The sequence below is a fragment of the Sclerotinia sclerotiorum genome, genomic scaffold, assembly GCF_000146945.2.
Source record: "Sclerotinia sclerotiorum 1980 UF-70 scaffold_25 genomic scaffold, whole genome shotgun sequence".
Classification (NCBI taxonomy): Eukaryota; Fungi; Ascomycota; class Leotiomycetes; order Helotiales; family Sclerotiniaceae; genus Sclerotinia; species Sclerotinia sclerotiorum.
Window position 1 is genome coordinate 353,470 of NW_001820811.1, and position 24,074 is coordinate 377,543.

General features: G+C 41.9%; 8 protein-coding genes across 8 annotated transcripts; 5 read left to right on the forward strand and 3 right to left on the reverse strand.

The window, feature by feature from the left end:
• Nucleotides 1–200: 200 nt before the first annotated feature.
• SS1G_13503 (hypothetical protein) lies at nucleotides 201–2,444 on the forward strand (the record flags this gene model as incomplete). The annotated part of the gene is made up of 6 exons (XM_001585569.1): nucleotides 201–240; nucleotides 329–489; nucleotides 546–1,295; nucleotides 1,342–1,414; nucleotides 1,471–1,677; nucleotides 1,726–2,444. 6 exons carry the CDS (start codon nucleotides 201–203, stop codon nucleotides 2,442–2,444), a joined length of 1,950 nt encoding a protein of 649 aa, XP_001585619.1.
• A 2,668-nt stretch (nucleotides 2,445–5,112) lies between these two features.
• On the forward strand, nucleotides 5,113–5,932 carry SS1G_13504 (predicted protein; the record flags this gene model as incomplete). Its single annotated transcript, XM_001585570.1, has 3 exons — nucleotides 5,113–5,168; nucleotides 5,623–5,651; nucleotides 5,850–5,932. 3 exons carry the CDS (start codon nucleotides 5,113–5,115, stop codon nucleotides 5,930–5,932), a joined length of 168 nt encoding a protein of 55 aa, XP_001585620.1.
• A 452-nt stretch (nucleotides 5,933–6,384) lies between these two features.
• SS1G_13505 (predicted protein) lies at nucleotides 6,385–6,895 on the forward strand (the record flags this gene model as incomplete). Its single annotated transcript, XM_001585571.1, has 4 exons — nucleotides 6,385–6,471; nucleotides 6,538–6,617; nucleotides 6,673–6,729; nucleotides 6,787–6,895. 4 exons carry the CDS (start codon nucleotides 6,385–6,387, stop codon nucleotides 6,893–6,895), a joined length of 333 nt encoding a protein of 110 aa, XP_001585621.1.
• A 683-nt stretch (nucleotides 6,896–7,578) lies between these two features.
• SS1G_13506 (hypothetical protein) lies at nucleotides 7,579–9,464 on the reverse strand (the record flags this gene model as incomplete). Its single annotated transcript, XM_001585572.1, has 5 exons — nucleotides 7,579–8,081; nucleotides 8,139–8,312; nucleotides 8,368–8,756; nucleotides 8,802–9,331; nucleotides 9,399–9,464. The coding sequence occupies 5 exons, from the start codon at nucleotides 9,462–9,464 to the stop codon at nucleotides 7,579–7,581; spliced, it is 1,662 nt and encodes a 553-aa protein (XP_001585622.1).
• Nucleotides 9,465–11,333: 1,869 nt separating this feature from the next.
• On the reverse strand, nucleotides 11,334–11,711 carry SS1G_13507 (predicted protein; the record flags this gene model as incomplete). The annotated part of the gene is made up of 2 exons (XM_001585573.1): nucleotides 11,334–11,376; nucleotides 11,602–11,711. 2 exons carry the CDS (start codon nucleotides 11,709–11,711, stop codon nucleotides 11,334–11,336), a joined length of 153 nt encoding a protein of 50 aa, XP_001585623.1.
• A 1,362-nt stretch (nucleotides 11,712–13,073) lies between these two features.
• Nucleotides 13,074–17,094, reverse strand: SS1G_13508 (hypothetical protein; the record flags this gene model as incomplete). Its single annotated transcript, XM_001585574.1, has 3 exons — nucleotides 13,074–14,524; nucleotides 14,576–16,671; nucleotides 16,880–17,094. The coding sequence occupies 3 exons, from the start codon at nucleotides 17,092–17,094 to the stop codon at nucleotides 13,074–13,076; spliced, it is 3,762 nt and encodes a 1,253-aa protein (XP_001585624.1).
• Nucleotides 17,095–17,892: 798 nt separating this feature from the next.
• Nucleotides 17,893–19,596, forward strand: SS1G_13509 (hypothetical protein; the record flags this gene model as incomplete). The annotated part of the gene is made up of 4 exons (XM_001585575.1): nucleotides 17,893–18,041; nucleotides 18,091–18,204; nucleotides 18,247–19,522; nucleotides 19,579–19,596. 4 exons carry the CDS (start codon nucleotides 17,893–17,895, stop codon nucleotides 19,594–19,596), a joined length of 1,557 nt encoding a protein of 518 aa, XP_001585625.1.
• Nucleotides 19,597–20,490: 894 nt separating this feature from the next.
• On the forward strand, nucleotides 20,491–22,366 carry SS1G_13510 (hypothetical protein; the record flags this gene model as incomplete). The annotated part of the gene is made up of 2 exons (XM_001585576.1): nucleotides 20,491–21,185; nucleotides 21,241–22,366. The coding sequence occupies 2 exons, from the start codon at nucleotides 20,491–20,493 to the stop codon at nucleotides 22,364–22,366; spliced, it is 1,821 nt and encodes a 606-aa protein (XP_001585626.1).
• Nucleotides 22,367–24,074: the final 1,708 nt, after the last annotated feature.

A 24,074-nucleotide genomic window follows, 5' to 3' on the forward strand; every position in this document is an offset into this window, starting at 1 on the left:
GTACTCCGTACCCGGTTATGGATCGTTTTACTTAGCGTCCTTAGTGGGGTCGGGAAGCTTGAGCCATCCATCAATCACTGTGTACTTTGTAGGCAAACCATCTACACCTCAAATCTCTCAAGTTACTACATCTTGAGAGCTACAAATTTCCGCGACGTTTATCTCTTTGAACTGTCAAATAATATTGAAATTTGTATACAATGTTTCGCGCTCAACAAAATGCCTTCGACGAGGTCGTTGGTAAGTAGGAGCTTCTGAGCTTATTCAAATCCCTATCCGCCTTGATGAGGCCTCGGTCGAATATGATGCTAATTCATGGACTCTATAGCCAAGGCGACCGACGAGAACCTCACTTCGGAGAATTGGGAATATATTATGGATGTTTGCGACAAGGTATCCGGAGAAGACAGCGGTGCCAAAGATGCCGTGGCAAGCATGATAAAGAGGTTGGCGCATCGAAACGCCAACGTTCAATTATATACTTTAGAGGTTGGTTATGACATAGGTCGCAGTCGCTTTCACCAAATCTAACACAATATGTATAGCTCGCCAACGCTTTAAGTCAAAATTGCGGAGCGAAGATGCACAGAGAGTTGGCTTCAAGGGCGTTTACTGATGCACTATTAAGACTGGCAAACGATAGAAACACGCATCAACAAGTGAAAGGGAAGATCCTTGAGCGAATGGCAGAGTGGGCAGAAATGTTCAAAGACCCTGATTTAGGAATTATGAATGATCAATACCATCGACTGAAGAGCCAGAATCCTAACTTGCACCCACCATCCGCGCCATCAAAGAGTCGACTTACAGATTTGGATCGTCAGAAGGAAGAAGAAGAATTACAAATGGCATTAAAATTATCTATCCAGGATAAAAGTAGTCAACCAAAACCTTCCCAACCATCCAGTTCATCCGCAGACCCGGCTCAATCGCAACAAGATGCACAGCCACAACAAGTACCATCTGGGACAACGGCCGCTACTGTCTCTCGAGTTAGAGCACTTCACAATTTCCAACCCACAGATGCGGATGAATTACAATTTAGAAAGGGCGATATCATTACAGTTATAGGATCAGTATATAAAGATTGGTGGAGGGGCTCCCTGAGAGGGAAGACTGGTATTTTCCCGCTGAATTATGTTGAAAAGTTGGTGGATCCCACACCGGAAGAACTACAACGGGAAGCGCAAATGGAGGCCGAGGTTTTTGCAGAGATTAAGAATGTGGAGAAGTTACTTACATTATTGAGTACTTCAACATCTCAATTAGATGCTCGTGATAATGAGGAAATCACAGTAAGTTGTAATATCCGTATTTTGAACCGCATGCTCACATACTTAGAAACTTTACCATTCTACTCTCGCAATTAGGCCAAAACTTATTGAGCTAATCGGAAAATACTCCCAGAAAAAAGGTACGAAATATATTCGTTCAATCAGGCTTATTGATCAGCTCACTAACATATATCAGATGATTTTACACAATTGAATGAGAGATTCATTAAATCATGTCGCGACTACGAGAATTTGCTAGATGCCTCTATGACCCAGGCACAATCTTATCACTATGGTCGACCTGGGCATGCACCACAAGGTCCACAAGGTTATGGATATCCTCCTCAGGCAGCAAGACCACAACAGGAACCACAGAGATATTATACACCATCTCAACAACAAGGTAAGTGAAATCAATATTACTAAACGATGACATACTAAGTGTAAACAGAGCCACCATACCAACAACCAACTTCACCTAGTGGTTATGCTCCTCCACGAAATGGACCGGCACCTTTTTATGTTGTTGCTCCAGGTCAGCAGCAACCCCTACAAGCCGATGGTCGTCAACCATATCCAGGTCAACAGCCTCAACAATCAGAGAGTCAACAGCCATATCCCCAAAGAGATCCTACTCCTCGGATTCCATCAGGCTCACAACCTCCGCCACTTCAAACCAATAGTCCTTCTCCAACTCAATACCCAACACAACAACCACAAACAGGTCATCGCCCACAAAGCACATATTCTAATCCACAAGAACTAGCAACATCTGTCTACGATTCTCCAGTTCAACAACAAAATCCTCATCAATACACTACATACACTGAAACTGACCCTTACGCGGCCACTCCCGCAACAACCCAACCCCCACAACAATATAATGCATACAAACCACCTCAACAACCATCTCAACCTTCTCAACCTGCATATGAACCCCCGGCTCCTCCAAATGAAATCCCTAGTCCAGTTCAAAGTTCACCGTATCCAGGTTTAGGTGATGCAAGAACGACATTACCTAGCCAAGGACAATATAAGGCTTATCAGAGACCTGATAGTAGTGATAGTAATCAGGGGATGAGTGGTCAAGGATTAAATAATGCTCCAAGTGCACCTCCTACTGGTGCATCAAATCCTGCGGATTTTTATAGACAGAATACTGCATATTAGGTTGTTTTTCAGGATGTGTATAGGGAGGTGATAGGAGATTGAAATATGGAAGGTCGTTTCATGTGTTCAATATGAATATTTGATTTGAAGCAGGAAGCTTAGGGCAATGTACGAAGTTGAGGGACGCATATTTGGGTGGATGGAGAGAGGTTGACATTGACATTGGGTTTCACGAAACGGAACGGAGGACTGGAGAAATAAATAGATATGAATTCGAGGTAGTTGGTAGTCGATAGTTAGTAATTAGTTAAATACCCGTGTTCCTGAATAATGCATTTTGATTGATTTTTTTTCTTTTGGATTAGTAGGTAGTGAATTGTTTAAATTCTTGACGCCGCCGGAGAGGATATTTTATGACTTGTGAGTAGGTAGATAGATGATAGGGTGAGGGTTGATGAGTGGAGAGTGAATAATAGAGGGAAGAGGATGGAGAGGGATAAATGAATAGATTGATGAATGAGTAAATTGATAAATAATGAGTTAATAGATAATGGATTTATAGAGTGAGTAGAAAGTGAGTAGAGAGTGAGTAGAGAGTGAGTAGAGAGTGAGTGAGTAGAGAGTGAGTAGAGAGTGAGTAGAGAGTGAGTAGAGAGTGAGTAGAGAGTGAGTAGAGAGTGAGTAGAGAGTGAGTAGAGATAAGATTAAGTGAAGAGTGAATGATAGAGAGAAAAGAAGGGGAGTGTTACGAGGTTTGCCGTCTAGATCACGTGGAAGTGCTCTAGGCTCTCGAGGTGGTTTATAACTAGGTGTTACGTCCAAAACGATTAGTATGTCACATGACCATAAAACATGTGATGGAACGGTGAGGAACGAACGTTCCTAGGAACAACCAGGAACGCTCGTTCCCAGGAACGACGATTCCTAGTTAACCATAGGCACGAAGGACTATATAATCAAGATGGATTTCTTTTGTATAGAGCTTAGTGCTCAAGATCAATCATTTAGTATACTCTACTATTAGTTACGAATTGCATATCATTATTGTCATTACTTCAAGTCCCTGCTTGACGCCTAGTTATAAACCTACTTCGAGAGCCTAGAGCACTTCCACGTGATCTAGACGGCAAACCTCGTAACACTAGGCGTCAAGCAGGGACTTAAAGTAATGACAATAATGCAATTCGTAACTAATAGTAGAGTATACTAAATGATTGATCTTGAGCACAAAGCTCTATACAAAGGAAATCCATCTTGATTATATAGGCCTTCGTGTTCTGGCTCTAGTGGCTCTAATTAGATTGATTAGATCCGGTCACATGATAGCTTTGATCCTGTGATTAGTCATGTGATACGGAAATATGTTACCCGTCGTAACATTTCAGATGGAGTAGAAAATATAATCAAGATTACAAGGATTATCTGAGTATCTTTCTTTTTTTTAACTAGAATAATATATTTTAGAATAATTTTTTCTCCTGGATAATTCGCTTTCCCCAACTACAACAGTAGGCGGTTAAGTCCTAGAGCACCAATGATTAGATAATTTTCAGTGTAGAGATGAGATGCTTCGCTAAACCCCCGGTCCTCTTCAATGACTAGACCGAGTACCGAATTGTGGAATCTTTCTAGCATATTGTTACGATAGTAACAACTGACTAATTAGGAGAGCTTGGGCCTTGTGCAAAAGCGATCAGATTTCATCGAATTAATATGTGATCTGGGTCACTTTAGGATCGTATGCGCACGCACTGTCAGAAAACACGTGACTTGGAGCTTTTGGAGCTTGAGGATTCAAAAGGATCCAAGGGAGCATGAATATCTATATATTCAGTATGGATTTCCTTTGTATAGAGCTTTGTGCTCAAGATCAATCATTTAGTATACTCTACTATTAGTTACGAATTGCATATCATTATTGCCCTTACTTAAGTCCTTGCTTGACGCCTAGTTATAAACCACCTCGAGAGCCTAGAACACTTCCACATAATCTAGACGGCAAACCTCGTAACACATATCCGCTCTAGTGTTACCAGAAATCAGAAAGGTCCCCACATAGTGCACGGCAGAGTGTAACGATACTGTACTCGAGGCAGCGGCTGCCTAAGGTTTCGTCTGGTTGGTAGTTGTGGTTAAGGCTTTATCACTGGTATTCACTTGGAAGTGAATTCGCTACTAGATCAAGTAGAATGTAGGTAAACTAATTGATAACTAAGTTGAGCACGAAGCTCCTATACTATGAAACTATTCTGACTATATAATGAATCTTTTCCTGGAGCCCTGAGGAGCCTACGCTCCTGAAGGCTCCATCACATGATCCCTACTTGCCTCAGGACACTAATCCTGGGGCGATATGCAATCTAGGATAATATTAGTCGTGGTTCGTGACACAGAGTTACATTATCTTTTCCGAGATCATAGTCTCTTTAGCACTTGAGAAAGTTAGACAATGTTTTTGATCAATACGACGGAATCCACGAACATGAAGAAAAAAACTCTGCGTTTTGTGCATTTCAGCTACCATCGATCTTGCATGCATTTCAGCTATGACGATCGATATCCCGCATTTCGATTTTAGATGATAGTACGATGGAGATGGAAATCTTATTATCGCCTGCTTCTAATACAGCTAGCTCATCGTCCCTTCATGCTTCGTAGTGAGGTTAAAGCTGCATTTTGATGGTCGGTCAACTATAGCTAATGAATGATCTACGAATGGACAGGATAAATGTACTTACCCCTCTCAGGTCAATATTTTGACACGCATCATACTTGGAGTGTTTGGTAAGTTGTAACCTATTGCTTTGAGACTTGCACAAAGCTTGTCCCAACGTAGGACACGGTAAAAAGGTACACTTACTGTTGTGTACTTCAGTCGCAGAAAGCGGGGTATCCATATAGTGTGGGGGAAGCTCGATTGTTTAAGCTTATAATATCTAATACTATATATCCCCGCAACTAACTGATTTTAGGTCTAACCCTGTTCAGTTCTCGTTCCTAAGCAAAAGTGGATATAAAACTATAATTATATATGCATACTGGTCAGCTTCTGCAACTTTAGATTAATCGGGTCAAGACCTAAGCCCAGCTAAGTGAGATAATACGGTATCAAAGTCTAACATCTCACTAACACAGACAGAACCGATGTATCACTATAATGGCGTTCTGAGAGAGCTGCAGACGCCGAACAGCTTTTGGCTAGCTGTACAGATATATACTAACTAGCCTTCCAGATAAGTTGTTCCGCTACTAGCAGTGAAGTTGTAAGTATGTAATTGTGAACTCTGTAGGTGCTCGGGCTATAACCCTCGCCAAGCATGAACTTCCTCAAACATAAACCTTTTACGTTGTCTTTTTTCTGTATATATGTGTGTACAAAGGTTCTTTGTACTGTATGCATTTCTTGGTAAATCTATTTGGACCATAGCTTTGAGCTGTTCCAGGTCTGGCCTCTCACATTGATAGAAATTGGGGTAAATGCTAGACGTAATGTAACCTACGCTATCGGTAACACAACATGGGGATTCGAGAACGTCGAAAAGCAATGAATCGAGAAGCTCCCACCGCCAGTTCAGAAAATGACGCGATTCCACTCGTGCTGCCAGAAAGTATGTCATATTCCACTCTCAAGCAAATACCACAAAATGTTAATCTACAAGGGAGGTAGTGGCCCATATTTGGATGGAGTGTGATATACTTTCTGGCCGCACGACTATAGAGCTGAAGATTTGAGTCCCGATTCAGAGACAATCGCATATCCGCACAGCATCAAGTGCAAATCTTCACTGCAAGAAACCGCAAATGGAAGATTCAATACCAAAGTAACAATTAAAGTGACAAAGTCGAACATGACATAGATGTGAGACAAATCGATGGAAAATACATAAATATCAGACTTCCATCCGTTCAATTCTACTCTTTCAACACAGCTCGACTATCTAAACAAATACAATACTTCCAAATCTTTAATTCAAATCCTTCTTTCAATCCACATCTCAAGATGGCAAGTGAAACTCCAGCAGAGGCAGCCCAGCCTATCGAGTATCATGGCGATTTTGAAAAGATCCAACCTCAATCCACAGCTTATGTATATCAACACCCTATACAATCCCTAATTCTATAATTCCCAGCTCAGAATTAACATGAAAGACAGGTCAAGTGGGATGTGAAGGGTGGTGGAGACCGTACCCATGAGCCCAATATCAACACGGACTACAGCCTCGAAGGTTCTCCGTAAGTTATGTATCTTTCACCACACAAAGCCCTCTGGCTGACCACCTCATAATAGCAATATCCAAGGTGTAGAAATCAAATCCACCGTCCCTGTTAACTTGATTTGCTGGTCGTAAGTAACAATCTATGCTTTAGAATTGCTTGGAATATGTAATAACGATTGTTTTAGAGGTGCTCCTGGAAGTGGCACTCCAAACATTACAATTCAGGGGCCTACCAATGGCAAGCACAAGATTGATCCTAGAAGACTTGGGGGATACCGCGTGGAACTCCGTTGATGGGGTTTCAACACTTCAGCTGAACTCCTTGGTTCTGTCATTTTTAGTTAAGATACTGTCATTATTTATTGCAATAAAACTACACTATCCTTGAGACTTTCCCTCTACATGTTCTTGGCGTTCTTGGATTGATACTCGAACTAGAATGCAGTGAAACAAGTAACCTTCGCAAGTATTTCGGCAGCTTCGGATGTGTAGAAATTGCGAACACGAGTTCTCGGGGAATCCATGGTGATATTTGTGTATAAATACTGTGAGATATGCAAGCCTAGGGCATTGGTAGCTTTATGTAAGGGAGCTAAAGGGGGGACAGGAGCTAGATGAACCGTTGAAGTATATACAGAACGTAGTACTCAGCGTATTGTATGATTATTGATTGATTTAAAGCTCCTTAACTGTGACACAAATTTCATAAAAGAGCTGACTTGACAAGTTCAAATGCGTCCTTAGAATCTATAAGTGACGTAAGCTCGCGTATACACTGCTTATTAACTCTTCATTGAAACATAATCAAGCAGCAAACAAATATCAAAGGTATAATACTAAAATCAACCCAAAAATTGTTTCCAAACACCACATCGTTCTTAGACAAAAAACAAGACCTCATATCATGATGAAATGCACAAAAAACCACTAACAAGCATTGCATCATACGTATCAAGACAACCCAGCCTTAATGTAAATCAAGCATCCTGAATATTAACCACCTCACCATATGCATCCAGCCCCAACCTCTTCTTCGCAATTGACGTCTTAACCGGATTAGGGCTATTAAAAATCTCATCCAACTCCTCTAGAGTTCTATTTCTCGTCTCAGGAATAAAAAAATAAACCACAGTCGTTTGGATCGCACACCAAATGGTAAAAATAATATAAGTTTTCCAACCGATTTTCTGCATGGAAACAGGCCATGCGAATTGATTTAGGAGACCGGCTGCCGCGACGGAAAATCCTGAGAAGCCCATTCCTTTGGCGCGCATTTCGAAGGAGAGGACTTCGACAGGGTAGAGAGCTTGGAGGGGTGTGAAACCAACGGAGTAGACGGCGCCAAAGACGAAGATGAAGGCTAGGGAGGCGGTACCAGCTGCGTGATTGGTGCCGATTGAGTCTGGGTTGCTGGGGTCGGGGATGGATTGTTGGTACAGCGCAGCGGAGACAGTCATTGCGAGCCAGATTACGCAGCAGCCTGTGTTAATTGCTGTGAGTACAAGTTATGGTAGTAATGATGATTAGAATAACATACCAATATTAGAAAAGAGAAGAAGAGGACGACGTCCAATACGATCAACCATTGCAGCACCAAAGAGAGCCCAGCAGAATTGTTGGCAATTGTTGATTAGTATGACATTTGCTTGGCCAATGTGACTTCCAACACCGATAGTCTGGAGAACTTTGCCCATAAAGTACGACAAGACAGCTGAATGTTATTAGCTAGACTTTTGTTTACTTGAGGATAGAAGAAAAATACTTACCATTGCCTGCCCATTGACCAAAGATCGATATACTAACATTACAGAATAGTCGATAGCAAGTAGATCGATTCTTGAAAAGTGCTCTGTAATCCCACCAACGTTTATCGGCACCGTCCATTTCCAAAAGTTCTTCATATTCATTCAATTGTAGTTTCACCCATTCGCTGTCTGGGTTCCCTTCTCCATGGAACTTGGTAAGCATCTTCTTGGATTGATCGCGTTTATTGTTGACGTAAAGCCACCTTGGAGATTCGGGAAGGAAGTAAGCGGAAATGAAGATGATACTGGAGAACATCAATTGAATCCAGATAATCAATCTCCATGATTCATCGCCTCCGATGTTATCTGCTCCACGAGCTACCCCACTGGCGATGATTGATCCAGTGAACCTAATTTAATTAGACAAAGTCTTGAAGGTTTTACGTCGGACTTACCAAAAGCAGTTGAAGATAGCTGTTACTACACCACGATATGCAGGGTGAGAAACCTCTACAACATACATAGGACCAGCTGCAGAAGCGATATTGACACCAAAACCTAGTAGGAAACGACCACCCATAAATTGTCTCACACCAGCATTTCTTGTAGCAACACCTTGAACGATCGTACCAAGGATAATACAAAGACATCCAAGCCACATTCCAAATCGTCGACCAAATGTATCTGCAGCTGGTCCGACGAATGGCAATGAAACTACACCACCAATTTGGTACATGGAAGTCACAATACCAGCCCATATTCCAGCATTTTCACCATGGTAGAAATCCAAAAACCAAGGGTTCACGAGTAAATTGTTGATGAGGGATCCATCGTAACCGTTCATTGTAGCACAAAAGAACCCGATAAAACAAGCTATGTAGAGCTGCATCGTTGACCATGTAAAAGGCCTTGGAGGCTCCTTGAGCATGGCTTCATTGAATGCTTCATTTCCGAGAACGACTTTCGCTCCAACTTCGGCATGTTTCTATGAATTCAACTAATGTTAGAATTGATCTCTAATGAGTCTGAAATTTGGAACCCATCAATCGTACCTCATCATCACTGCGACGGTTTGATAGCTCAACCTCATCATATTGGCTATTTGTCTTCTCCGCCATGACTTTCTGGCTGCAAATGAGAAATAACTACGCCTATTGGAAAAGATCTAATAATCTGAGAAAGTGATGAGGCTTGAAAAGTGACGGAATATTCTTCATTTATGTACTGTAACGCAGCATTCTCTAAACCCTGTCAATGGAAGGCTGACCTCGTCTCCTCGTGCAACCACAATCAACATGCTTATTCCAAAATGCGGAGCGGTTAAATAATGCTTGGAACCAAATCTGCACTCCACCCCCGGATTTTCGGCCAGACCTTCCTGATGTGGCTTCGCTAATGGAAAGATGCCTTATGGGTCCAGGGTCGTACAATATAATATGCATGCACTTTTAAACATTTAGAGGGATATTTCACATGGTCTGTTGGTCTTCAGATCAAGGATCCCTTGGAATTCTTTGAACCTTATTCCACTCCTAGACGCTTGTCTACTGGCTGCTAAGAAGACAAGAAAACAACCCCAAGATATATTAGAGATTCTAGTACGAGAGAGTCCGTTCCGAATTAAAGTAATTGCGGAGAAGTTACCCCGTGTTTCTAGAAAGGAACAAGCTGGTATGAAAATTGAGCCGATTTTAGCGAGATTAGTATTAGTCTCCGCTTGTCATCTGTATGCTAAGAATTGCTTTCACCCTTTTCCACGAATAGAGTCCCAGCAACTTGACAAGGAGTTTCTGATAGAATGATCAAAAGTTTGTAGTAAAATGGTTGCGTGGGGTGATCTGTGATAGATTATTATTCGCTTCTACCCTTGTTTTCCTCGTCTGTCTTCTTTTGGGTACCGTTTATGTTCGGTGGCGTTGAAAAAATGGTTTTGCAGCGTTGCAGTGAGTCGTGATGGGACGTCGGGTATTACTTTGATTGAGGTAGCATTACATCACGTGGAGATCATACACTGGGTCTGCACCTCGTGAGATTAACGAATCACTAGCAATAGGTTTTTATAACCCGTTGGTCTGGAACGAAGTGCTTGCTATCTTGAACCTCGGTAGGCGTTATACTTGACTGGCGGTAGCTATTCTAGCGTGTGCCAATTCATACTTTTTCATACGCGTGACATGCTTCTATTATTCGCGTCCAATGAAACTACTTCAACACGTCGACAGTGAGAAAAGGCATCGCATCTTAGATCCCCTTTTACAAATTAGACATCCTCGGCCTAGAGTACTATTCATAAACATTCATCTATATCGATGCAACAAGAAAGAAATTACTGCATATGATCAATTAAAGAAACGTGTTCAAAGCGGCTAGTGCCCCTCTGATATTAGACTACCAGGGCTAATCTCATATATACGTGACATCCCGAGTTCCGCATACATGCACCCATCAAATATCACTCTTTGCATCCCAAATATCCAAAGTCACAAGGATATAAAAGTGGACGTACCACACTGTCGGGAATTTTTCTGTTTGTCGTTACTGCAGCGAGGAAGCGTTGGCTAGAATATGGATAGTGGTAAGATATCTCATCGCAAGGTTCATTTTCGTATTGAATGATATAGTTATATTGCTTCTCAACAGTCAGAACAGTTAGAATATTAGCCCTTGAATGATTCATACAGTATTTCTCTTTAAAGCTTTTTTTATGTCAATTACTAGAATATTTTTGTCGAAGTCTGAGGTCTGGAGATTCGAGGAATGGCAGATGGATGGATCAACCGACTAGGCTCGGAATCCTTTCCCGCATTCATTATTCTTTCTGTGTCCACAGCCTACTATCGACAGATTTCGGATCCTACAGCCGAAGCAAACGCTCATGGCTACCCTTTGTATGGAGTGCAGATGCGGGGACTATGGGCTAGTATCAAGTTTGTTTGCCATGTGGCTCTGAACATGGTGCCACCTTCCGGGATATTGCTAAGGGACATCTAAGTTTCAGTCCCAGTCCCAAGCTCTTTACTTCTTGGGAGTCTAGAAGAAACTTCAGATCATCTGATTAGTTTGAAAATTATCCCATATCACTGTTTTTTTCGTGTATTCTGTCTATCTTATCTTCTATCTCCGATTCCCAGCCAAACCGCCATCCTTTCAATTCTAAGATCGACTTTACTCTAAAGATATTTTCCATTTTGACTGGATCTCTCTGGGCTAATATTACCTCAAACTTTTCCATCTTAAAAAAGCATTCATAAATACCCACAGTACCTAGCCATGTACTCAATGCTCTGCAAATCTTCTAATTCCTCTTTCAAAGAAATCCCACATTCAAACATCTCCAAGTCCACTTCATCCCCACCCCTCGCCATCTTACCTCACAGAATCATCACCTATAGCTAGTCTTCTCCTACCCCATCTCACTAATCCCCCCGGTCGTTTTGACACGTGCACCAGGATCCATATCATGTCACAAGTAAGACTTACAACAAAACTACTTCCACCTTCTAAGATTCTTACATCCCAAGTCAAAGTCAACGTCAAACTCCAACATGAAAATCAGCACCAAATACCCAGAGATCCATAAATCGGATTAAATACCATCAAATACATTATCTAAACAAGAAAGCGCATAAAACAGCAAAAAATCCCCTGGTCCACGCAATAAACGAGGTGAACATAAAGTTTGGTAATAAATATGATGGTAAGTCTTACAAACGCTTGTGGAATATCTAATTAGCCACCGTAAGTAAGACCTTGCAATAAAACAACGATATCCATCCCATCCCATCCCATTCCAACAAACCTCTCACATATTTCCTATATTACAACATTGAATCTAATTCTAATTTCAACTTTACTCATCGTTCTATTACATATTCACCACACATCCACCACACACCTAAGACCCTCCTAATACCATATCCTCATTCTCCACATCTTCATTCATCCAGAAATATAAGTTTATATCTCCCTTCACCAACCAACCAATCAACTAATCGCTCACTCACTCACTCAACGAATGAAAACTACCACCTACTATATATCCAGTAACGAATCTCTAGATTTTTTCTGAAGGAAATGTAGACCTAATACACGTCCCTACCTACCTACCTCAAATTCCCACATCCACACCCACAAATCCATACACCTCATCACATCATCACGCCTCATCTCACACCAAATTAATCAAACCCTTTTTGAGAAAAAAATGTATATTGAAAAATCAGACATAGTTTTTAAATTCTCAATTCATTTCGCCTACTGTGCTGTGCTGTGCTGTATTACGCTTGCTTGCTTGCTATGCTTCCACGATACGTCGACCGATAAACGCCACTGCTCGCTATCCTATAAATACAAGGTATTTAAAAATCATTATCATTCCTTCATCCTCTGCCCTTTCCTCGTTTGATTTTGCTCCCCTATGTTTTGTCGCCCGTGTAGACCTATTCATCATGCTAGGCTCCTTCCTGCGATGACCCTTCCTTCGATGAAACTATCCTAACGTGACTTGCTTCCGTAAAGCCATAAGCTCCTCATATCATGAATGCCATCTGTAAGCTCACCCATCAAGATAAAGTACCCCAGCCCTCCTTATTGAATCTGCATCAATGCTCGTGTCCGATGGCCAATGTTAATCACTAACTGAGTGATCAATACCATCCCTCACATCTCAGTTCACCCATGTTCTCAATCCAGTTACTCCACATTTTTCCGTGCCCCTCCACTTCCATTTAATTGAAGCCAAACCCCTTAGAATGCTCCAACGCAATATCAAACCTCTCCTTCAAAATTTGTCTACTCGAATAATTCGGTAGGAGTAAATTCTGAAAGCACGTATAACTACTCGGTAACTGTTCATCTGTGGCCCCATTCTTCATAATTCTGAGTTGAAAATTCCTCATTCCACCCATAGGAACCCTATCCGACGCCGTGGTAAATTCCAACAACTTTTTCTTCTTTTCCAAGTCGTATTCTTTAACCACCGACCAGAAATCTTGAATAACACGATCTCCGGCCTCGTACCCAATATATTGAGTGCCGCGTTGCATCTCGACTATGTCGATTTCTTGCACGCCTTCCACTAGAGATTGGAGGGTGTCGGAGTCGAAAATGGAAATGGACCGAGGGTCGAGACAGGCAAAAAATCCTTTCTTGAATGCCTCGAATTGAGGTTGGATAGATATGTTAGTAAGCCAATTGATATAATCACTAACATAGTTATTGCGATTTTCATTCGTGACAAGAGGTGCTTCTACCTCGCCTGGATCCTCATTACTTTCACCTATATTGACATCCGAATACTTGGGCCATTGAGATGAGGTGCTCATTTCACGGCTCACTGGTTTTCCGAACTGAAATTGACTGAATTCATATGTTCGGCAAAAAATGTCTTCGACAGCTCCTTTATTTTCGTCCCATTCCAGTAGATCTGTTAGACCCTTAGCAAGCTCGGGCCATCCATCTGAGATGTGGTGGAGTTCTGTGATGCTTTCCCCCTGTAATTTTCTATAAAACGCTTTTGGAAACGTAATAGGTAGAGTCATGCCGTTGTAGACTGCTAGAGACATGATCGTTCCGATGAGCTCGAATTTCCATAGAGGCTCTGGCGATCCTGGTTGAAACCAAGTCATTTTCGTCGTACCATCAATTGTGAAAACCCCGTAGTCCGGATTAAGAGCTTCAGTCATGGCTATCCGAAAGAACTCCTGCTGAACTCCACCCATATCGACGCCTTCTTCTCCTATTTCTCCACCCAATGATACCTTTAATGGTCGCATCAACTCACGTTCTTCTCTTCGCCAGAGCACGTTGAAAGCGTCTGACAGTAGATTTTCCCGGCTGACTACAATGACCAAGAACCTTGATGTGGCTGTGTGAAGGCGTTCCCGAAGTTTACGTCGGTGGTCTTCATTGGGGATCAGTCCTTCGTGCGTCCTAACGAGGTTATACATGGATTTTGCTTCCTCATGCGATTGATTCATCCGTGAGTAATTGATGGCTCGAAAGTAGTTGACCAGCGTTGAAGGGTTGAATAAATATGGATAATCGAGTAAATGTACGGTACGTTTATTTGCCTGGAAAGACAGCCACTCAAGCGGCATAGCAATACTATCTAGACGATCCGAAAAATATTCCGTTCGAAAATGTATGTCTCCTAGTAAAAGCGATTTTCTATTCCTGTCTGTTTGTCTGTTAGCTCAAAATCGACATACATCGAAGGGATTGTGCATACATATTGTCGCAATAGTTTCTAAAGCACCCCCAAATGACCCATCGGAAGGAACTTCTGCTTTGCCATCCCAATCTTGTAACATTACTGTTCGTGCCCAATCGAGTATCAAGGTAGGGATTCTCTTCTCATGCAAATCCCGTTCTACATCAGTAAAGTTGAGCAGAGGCGACTTATCTAGATCGAGGTATTTGAGACTATCAAGAATAATTTCCAAGAAACCATCTTGTTCGTTCTCATCACCCCTAATATCTTGTTGGAGCTGGATTAGCTGGGAAAACCTGCGTCTCGTGGAAACAGCAGAGAAGACTCGGCGAGCTAATCTCAATGCCAATTCATCTGTAAATGCATCATCATATTGAAGACATAACCTGGCTGATTCTGATGTGGATGATTCCCTTCCAGGCAACGCAATTCCATATGATCTTATACGAGACATGTTTGCCAACTGCCTAGGATCCTTCAACAAAGGTGCCGCAGCTACGAGTGCATGAAAGCATATACTTATTATTTGAGCGGCATCAGCTTTGGATAATGATTGATTTGAGCCTGAACTATCACTATGAGGCTGCTTGGCCCACTCCAATTGCTTTGGAGGTTTGAAAAGTGTTCCAGCGGCAATCCATAGGCTGTCAAATACAATAGATGGTGCGACTCGAGTCATCCGTAACATGCAGTACCAAATAGTCTGCGTGTCAAATATCTGTCCATCTCGGCCAGTGAAAGATTTTATCAGAGAATCGGGACTACTTAGAACAGAGTACAAACTCTGATCAATGAATCGACGCCATTGGTTTTTCATTGATTTTGGATAGCCACTTGACGAGTTGATATTTCGATGTAAAGGAGTTTTATGTACTTGATGTCTCTTCAAATCATCGTCTATGTGATCAGGATGTAGTTGGTGCTTCTCGAAAGTTTTATCATTTTCGAGAATGTCACATATCAGATTAACCACCTCGATGGGTAGTGATGAGAGGGATTGTGGTAGTTTTTCATCGGATAAACGTGGCTCGAGTTTTTGACATTCAACTGAGCTGTTTTTGGCTGCGTTATCCTCTGAATCGGATTTGAGGTCGGATTCAGGTTCCGCCGGTACAGAAGGCTTAACCGAGGCACTGATCACGGGCGTTATGGGCGAGGGAGTGTCCTTCTCGGATACATGGAGAACAGGTTTGGTTATCATGGTATGCCGGGTCGGTTTAGGCTTCGAGTGGATGTATTGATGAGATAAAGGGGGGCTAGTATCAGTGTCAGTCGTCCTTGGCGAAGTTGAGAGGTTCAAAATTCCTTTAGAAATATGGGCGTCATAAGAGTCTGTCCTCCTCCGAGGTCTCCCGCCTGCAACATGTGCAGATTCATTGTGCAGTACCTTTGGACTCGATTGAATGCCAGGCTTGGTATCGGTAGGTATAGTAGGTGATAAATTTGGGCTTATCTCCCTCCGTGTACTTATGTCTGTAGCGTCGGCACCAGTAGACTCTTCGTTCCTAACCGTGCGGTCTGGAACACCTGATATTTCAGCTGAAACTTCAGAAGATTTCGGCAAGAAACTTTTGTTGCTTGACAGCTCCGTCTCCACCGCACTTGGACTTTCCAGTTTCTGTGCCGGTGTGCTCGCGCCATCACTTGGTGTTGACTGAGCCAGTGATGAGGAACGCACATCTGAATCCAAGGCGGTGTCGTTCGGGTTCGCGAGTGCTTCCAGATTTCTTGGTGTCAACCATTCCACCATTTTGAAAGCTACCGTACCAAACACATTTTGAATGAAAGATTTATGATCTGTTGTGGTATATTCCTCCAGGATGGTAGTTCTTGATTTCCTACTCTGACCGGAACTGTCTTCATTACTCGCTACATTATCTCTAAAACTCCTAGTACCAGAAGTAGTTGCAGTCGAGCAGGCTCGTGAGGGATCCGGTCTGAACCTCTCGTTATCTGTACTAGGCGTGCTCCTTTTCGTAGTTTCCCCTCCACTGACATGTATTTTCTTAGGCCCAGATATGTTCCTTCGTGCAGTAACTCTAACATGCTTGTTGAGTTGGACCGGTGAATCTGCCAAAGGATTGCGACAGAGACCTCGTTCGGGATTGTCCTGGCTAGCTAAGTGAACAGCTAGAATTCTTGCGCTCGTCGAGCTATATGGTCTGATTGGACGACCTGCCGTAAGGGAAAGACGTTTGCGACAAGTAAAACAAGTTGGGGTATGACAAATAGTGGAATCACAACCATATCGAAGTTGGCGAATGTATCTCCAGAATATCTTAGCCTTGATTTCATTTGCGACAAAGCAGTAAGCAAACATACCTTTCTACCATTAACTGAAAGTGGTGTCGCCTGCTCGCGTTATGGATGACATGTAATTGTTTAGGATCCTCGACGTCTATTGTGAGTTTCTTCAACTCGTCCGGCGCATCTTGAGGAAGGTATGGGAAAGGAGCAGCGACCCACAAGGCTTTGAGGATATCATCTTCGCCGCTGAAGCTTCGTTCTTCCTGAATTCTTGGAGTATCTCGAGTCATGACATTTGGGAAGAAATAAAAGAGTGTTTATGCTGGAACGAGCTGCAGAGTATCACTGTTGAAACAAAGAGGAATACAAGTAATATGAATATTTTGGTTTACTCGTATTATTTATTGTATTGTAATTGTTGACGAATGTTGCGCGAATAAGACCAGTACCAGTGGTCCCTTGGTAAATACCTGTAAATCTGTACCTAGGAGGTATTAAATCGTAACTGTGCAAGGCCGAAGCCAGACTGGGCGAAAACGGTGGTAGGGAATTATTAATAAAGGCGGCAAGAGCATTATTAAACTCACTTAGCGCCGATATGACGCACTATCACTCATATCAATCATCACATACCCAATTTTATCGCATTTCAATTTTTTTTACCTTAGAGTGAGTAAGTATTGAGGAAAGAAAAGATAAAGAAAGGATAACCCCACCAACGAGAGATATCGTAGAAAAAAATCAAATTCTTTCTCTTAATCTACTATTACACACACACTTTTTCAGCAGGACTTCCTGTTGTGATTGAAAAACAGCTGAAGGTTAGGGTTACACCTAAAACGGATCTTTTATACTTTGACTCACCATCTTTCTACTCTGTACAGATAAAGTACCCAAGTACTGTCCAGGGCTTTTGCCGGGAACCCCGAAAATCAAAGACCCGAAAATTAGACAAGCGGGGTGGAAATTATTCTACGCCTTATCAGTCATTTACCTTTTCTCATTATAAGAATCAAGATCTTACAACTTCTTGCCTCCGAACATTTCATCTCAAATATTTTTGATTTGCTTACGGTTAGAAAGTAGACATGTCTTCTATTACAGCCAGCAGAACTCCGGCCTCTGGTCTTTCTGGCCAAGCAGATACTAATACTTCCCATCCTTATACCTGCAACACTTGTCAAGTGGCGTTCAGAAACAGCGATTTACAGCGAGGACATATGCGCAGTGATTGGCAGTATGTTTTTCTACTCCTTTTTGACTTCATATATTGACAATCTTTACAGTCGATACAACTTGAAGCGCCGTGTTACCTCTTTACCACCCATTTCTTCCGAAGTTTTCACCGAGAAAGTCTTACAGGCACAAGCTTCTTCCACCGCCGCAGCTTCGAAGGCCGCGTACGAAAAGTCTTGCTCGGTCTGTGCTAAAACATATTTCAGTGAAAATGCCTACCAAAATCATCTTAGTAGTCAAAAACACAAGGCGAAGGCGATGGCTGGTGATGGACACATGGATGACGCAAGTTCCGTAATGAGCTCAACATTCTCATTGGGAGAACCTATGAAGACAAATGGAGCAGCAGATGAACATACGAATGCGCAAGTCGAAGAAGTTTCCAAGGGTATCAAGAAGACCACCCTCGAGGACGCCGAAGGTTCTGCAATTACGCCTACCGACGATGACGTTTTGGAGGATGACGATGATGCCCTTGTCGAGGTCTCTACAAGCCGATGCTTGTTCTGTAACGAGGACTCAGCCGATACATCTGCTAATGCTGCACACATGGAACGTATACACGGCATGTTCATCCCGGAGAAGGAATATCTGGTTGATCTTGAAGGTTTAATCGCTTTTCTTCATGAGAAGATTTATGAAGACCATGAATGTTTAGGCTGTGGCAAACTCAAGCAATCGATTTTTGGACTTCAGACCCACATGAGAGACAAACGCCATTGCAGAATCCGTTACGCTACCGAGGAAGAACAAATTGAGATTGGCGAATATTACGACTTTAGAAGCACATACTCTGATGATGAGGATGATGAGGATTCAGAAGATGCATTACCAGGAAAGCAAAAGAGCGGAGGCGTTAAACTTGGAGCCAAACGCCCAACTACAATTGATGCTGAAGGAGACGAAGAAATGGAAAATGGTGATGGATGGGAAACAGATAGCTCTGAATCTTCCTTGGATTCCGCAGATCTTACCGCAGTACCACTTGACGAGAGAACTCACCAGTATGAGAAACTTCATCAACATCCTCATCATTCCCACACAGATCCTCGATCACATCACAGCAAGGACGGATGGCACTCACATGCTCATAAACACAATCATGCTGCATTTTACTCTGATTATGAGCTTCACTTACCTTCTGGTCGTACCGCTGGACATCGATCATTACAAAAATATTACCGCCAAAATTTGGTCAATCATCCATCACCAGAGGAGAGACAACGACGTGCAATTGAGGCAGCTGAAAATTCCGATTCTGACGTAGAGCAGGATGAACGTGTCGTTCGTCGCAATGAGAGAGAACGTGGAAGAGCTCTTATGAGTCGTGCAAATGGTGGCCTCGGCATGGCTGGCGTCACCGCTGAGAAGAGAAAAGAAGTCCAGGCAGCGGAGAAAAGGTCCAGAAAGGTGGAGACCAATGAGCGACGTAAATTTGAATGGAGAAACAATAAGCAGAACAACTCACAAAAACACTTCAGAGTAAGTTGTCATCAACCAAACTTTGTAAAAATGACTCCACTAACAACACGGTATAGGATCCATTGTTGCAATGATTTCTCCGTTGGGTTTTCTGGCATTTCTGTTGGTGGGATATTCTCGGTTTACCAAAGACTCTTTAGATATCCATATCTCACGATTTTTCATGAGCATCATCGGTCGGTGGGCAAGAGTGGCATTTATTTTGGCGTTTTAAAGGAATTGTTATGATTGATGTTCTCATATGAGTATATAGTCAACAATACATTTTTTATTGTTGTTGAAATGTTTGTCTCGTTATCCAATGTCGATGCTGTGCTTCCAACGAAACCAAATGAGTAACTGTAGCCAATCAAATCATACATTTAGATACCCGGTTACCATGAATGTCTATCTATCGATTGGATAACAGATCTCTTGGGTTATTCCAGAGATTCATCCAGCTTTTGGCTAACATCGGCATCAAATGGTAATATGGCGATGTATTGATCTTATTTTGTAACTAATCCCGTATATCCACAGTACTATGTCAATATCTCGACTTTCTTTCCGTCCCTTCTCTTCACATCTACTTCCCTTTTCCTATATACTTATTAATTCTCTTCTGATCCCTTTTGCGGAGCAGACCACCAAAGCATTAGACTATCGGGATCCGGAATGGGTCATCGAATAATCCCTGTTAGCGAAATATTCTCTAATCCCCAAGAAGGAACAAATTCAGAGCTGCAAACCCCTTTAGATTCCATTTCCACTGCTCCTTCTCTGACCGTTACAATCTTTACCTTCACCTCTTTTTCTATTTTTCTACTTTATTCGCGGGAGTATTTGTTATTTTGGGACATATCATTCAAGAATTACTCCAAGTCGAGCAAGACAAAGAGAAAACCTTTGGGATAATCGGAAAACATACATGTACCAATACAATTGTGAATTCCTCCTGTATGCAAGTATAGCGCGCAACGACTGTCGATATGGCCGAACAAATGGGTACCCCTAATTCCAGTGCTGACCTTTCAGTAAATGGAGGCAAGAATTCTGCACCAAAAGATAAGAATTGTCCGTTCTGTCATCAAGCATTTACCTCATCCTCACTTGGCCGCCATCTCGATCTTTATATAAAAGAGAAGAATCCCAAAGCGGCAGATGGTATACATAGTGTGGATGAAATAAGGAAGCTTCGTGGAGGTATTACCAGGCGGCAGCCACGTAATTCTACATCGAGAAGGGAAGATTCGACACCCGCAGGGACACCTGGGGGGTCGGAAAGGAGAAGTCCTAATAATGATTCGGATATGACAGGGAGTGACTCTCCAAGCTTGAGAAGAGATGATGGCGCGGCCCTGAATATGATGTGTATGTCAAGGGGGGTACCAACCCAGATGGGCAATCGAAGAACCAACTTTGTTGTAAATGGCGGTACGTGGGAGTCAACGGGGGTCATGAATCACATACCTCAAGCACGAAACGGCGAACCTGCTCGAAGTTGGGATGGAGATGAGTCCAGAGATGGGACTAGAAGATTAGATGGCAGGAATAGGTCTGTCAGCAAACAAATGCTTGCGAAAACGACATTTGAACAGAAACAAAAGATGATGGAAGCTTTGGATAATGCAAAAGCGGCAGAATTAGCCTTGAGGGAACTTTTAGGAAGTTTTAGAGCGGCCAAGTAAGTCACCGCCAATCACAAAACCTGGGTCAAGATCTAACTTAGCATCTTACAGACAACGAATCGAAGGGCCCAACATTTTTGATTACGATCCTTTTAGCTTGGATTTCCCTGCTCTTACACTCCATTGTCTGCCACCGCCACCAACCCTCTACGCGTCCACTCCTATCCCGAACTCTTCATCGTGGTCTATCCTTCCCCCAGATGAATTACAATACCAAGCATTGCGGAAGCACTTCTCCTCGGAGTTCCATCGCTACCGCATTTCAATATCCATTGCTACGACAGCTCCACAAGACGATCTATCATATCCCCCGCAAGAGAGTTTCAATCTCGAGAACCTTGCTGCACTACATCAGCAAGCGGAAGCAGATGCTCAAAGCATGGAGGCTAGGATTTCCGAGCACTTACATTCAATGTTTGGACACTGGAACTCATTACCCCCGAATACAAGGACTGAACTTTGGACTCTCGAATTAGCTCGTAATATTGGTCGGAAGTCTGAAGAAATATCCAAGTTGAAGAAGGAAAAGGAACTCTTACAACAGGAAACTGCCCACTCAAAATTACAAGTCGAGGAATTGAGTCGGTTACAACAACCTAGAGAGTTCAGGATACAACCACCTTCACCAATACCTATTGACTCAGGTCTTATGGCCGAAATTGGGAAAAACGGAACGAACTATAAAGCCGTTGGTTTTCAACTCATGGATCGAAGTTTGCATATTGATACAGCAGTGGAACGAGCAATTGGTCGCTGGAAAGGTGTTGTTAAGCAAGCTCGAGGTGGATCTGGACAGTCCGGGTCTGCTGGCATGGCTGCACAAAAGCCACTTGAGAGTAACGTCAACGAAGGATTACCTCCCTCGAATGCACCACAACTTAACTCGACAATAACAAGTCAACCGTTACAAGAGGATACGCAGGATATTGGAAGCGACCAGGATGCAGATGGGGATGCAGATATGGAAGAAGATGATACATTCGTCGATATGACAGATGTTAATGCTGCTGTTCAACGTGCACCTGAAGCACCAATGTCCAACACAACAAATTTCCGGTTGGCAAATGGAGGAATTAATATGCAGGGTGTTAATGCTGGTGGTAATTCAAGAGGGAACGTAATGGAGGGTATTGAGAATCAAACCCACGTGCAGGGATATGTGAGAATTGGAGCCTGATGAATAAACACATGCATGCATAGGGTAAAAGTTGACAAGATTCACCGACTTGTCAGCCAAGCCTAATCTCTAACTCAAATCGAAGTCGAAAAGTAATCTGGTACAGCGTCGTCATTACAGAAGCGAATAGTAAAGGGGAGTTTTGATACAAGCATTTACAAGGAGTTTTTGTATTCATCACTTGTTCACGGCCGGCGAAAAGTTTTCACTGTATCTCATGCGCTAGAGAAAGTGAATATTTTATTTGAATTGAATCTTATCTTAATCTCAAGGGGACAGAACTGAGGAAATAAATATTTGAAAATTGGGATATCGTATCCTACCTACCTATTTAAAGAGAATTAAGTGATAGAAATCTGGGAGAAGACGAGGGGGAAAATGGGACGGGCGGGCGTTAGAAAGGGAGGAAGACGGATGGTTTCTTGTTCGTCATCTCATCTGTGTATATTATATTTTAGGTAATTATAAATATAAATGCCGTATGGTTTTAAGAATGTTTATTGTTTGTTGTTTGTTGTTTCATGTTTCATGTTTCATGTTTGATGTTTGATGTTTGATGTTTGATGTTTGATGTTTGATGTTTGATGTTTGATGTTTGATGTTTGATGTTTGATGTTTGATGTTTGATGTTTGATGTTTGATGTTTGATGTTTGATGTTTGATCATGTATTAAGTGGTGGGATGGGTGTTGTGTAGGGGGATAAGGTGTGGATGTGCAAGTGCAAGTGCAAGTGCATAACTAGGTATTTATATCTATATGAATGTATGAATGTATATATGCTGTCGCAATAATGAGTTATAGACATATATACCAAGCAAGGAAGCGTCTTATAATTCTGGATCATGTAGTCGAGCTTCAGAGCTTTAGAATTTAAACATGTCGTTTGTATGAAGATGAAGATTTGATCGAGGGGTGAATTCTATATTTACTCTGTGTTTCAAACTTTGTTAGTTGTGTTCAGTTCATTATTGTCTTGTTGTATTGTTGAATCGTTAAATATAAAGTTACAAGATCTTAATTTATATATTATATACAAGAGGTATCTTTATATATTGTTTACCCGGGCTTTTTCTCGGTTTAGTTATTTAGAGAGTAATTAATAAATGAAAAAGTTTATTGGAAAGATTTTATATTTTCTATAGTTAATGATACAAGTTGTCATTTTTATATACTCTATGTTTATTTTATCATTATTGGGTTTCTTGAGACCAGAAAGAGCATCAGATTGAATTGATTGATTCTCTAGCTAAGCAGTTAAGCTGCGAGTATATATTCAAAAAATGAAGGAATAGGGTTAGGTATTCAGCCTTCGGAATTAAAGTGCTTTGAAATCAAAATATTGAAAGCAAACAAGCAGTATACCGAAAAGGAAAGAATGAATTAAAAGTTGAGTTTTGTTTGCTCCTTATATGCATCATGCAATATATATGCATATGCTGCCAAGATCCCAGGAGGTCAACAATTATTTACTTATATTCCTTCCCCTTACTGTAAATATTCCCTCCCGTCTCTTCGTTGCCACTATCCCTTTCATCGCGCTAGTCCCTACAAATGTCAGACAAACTACGTCAAGCCAAGAATCCAAGAAGATTCCAAGGAACTTCCATAATTTTTCTCATTGAACAATTTTTTATAGATTTTAAAGATCTGCATAAATAAGTAGCTACAGTACCTACTTAAATCAAGAATTATTCGTCAAACATTGCC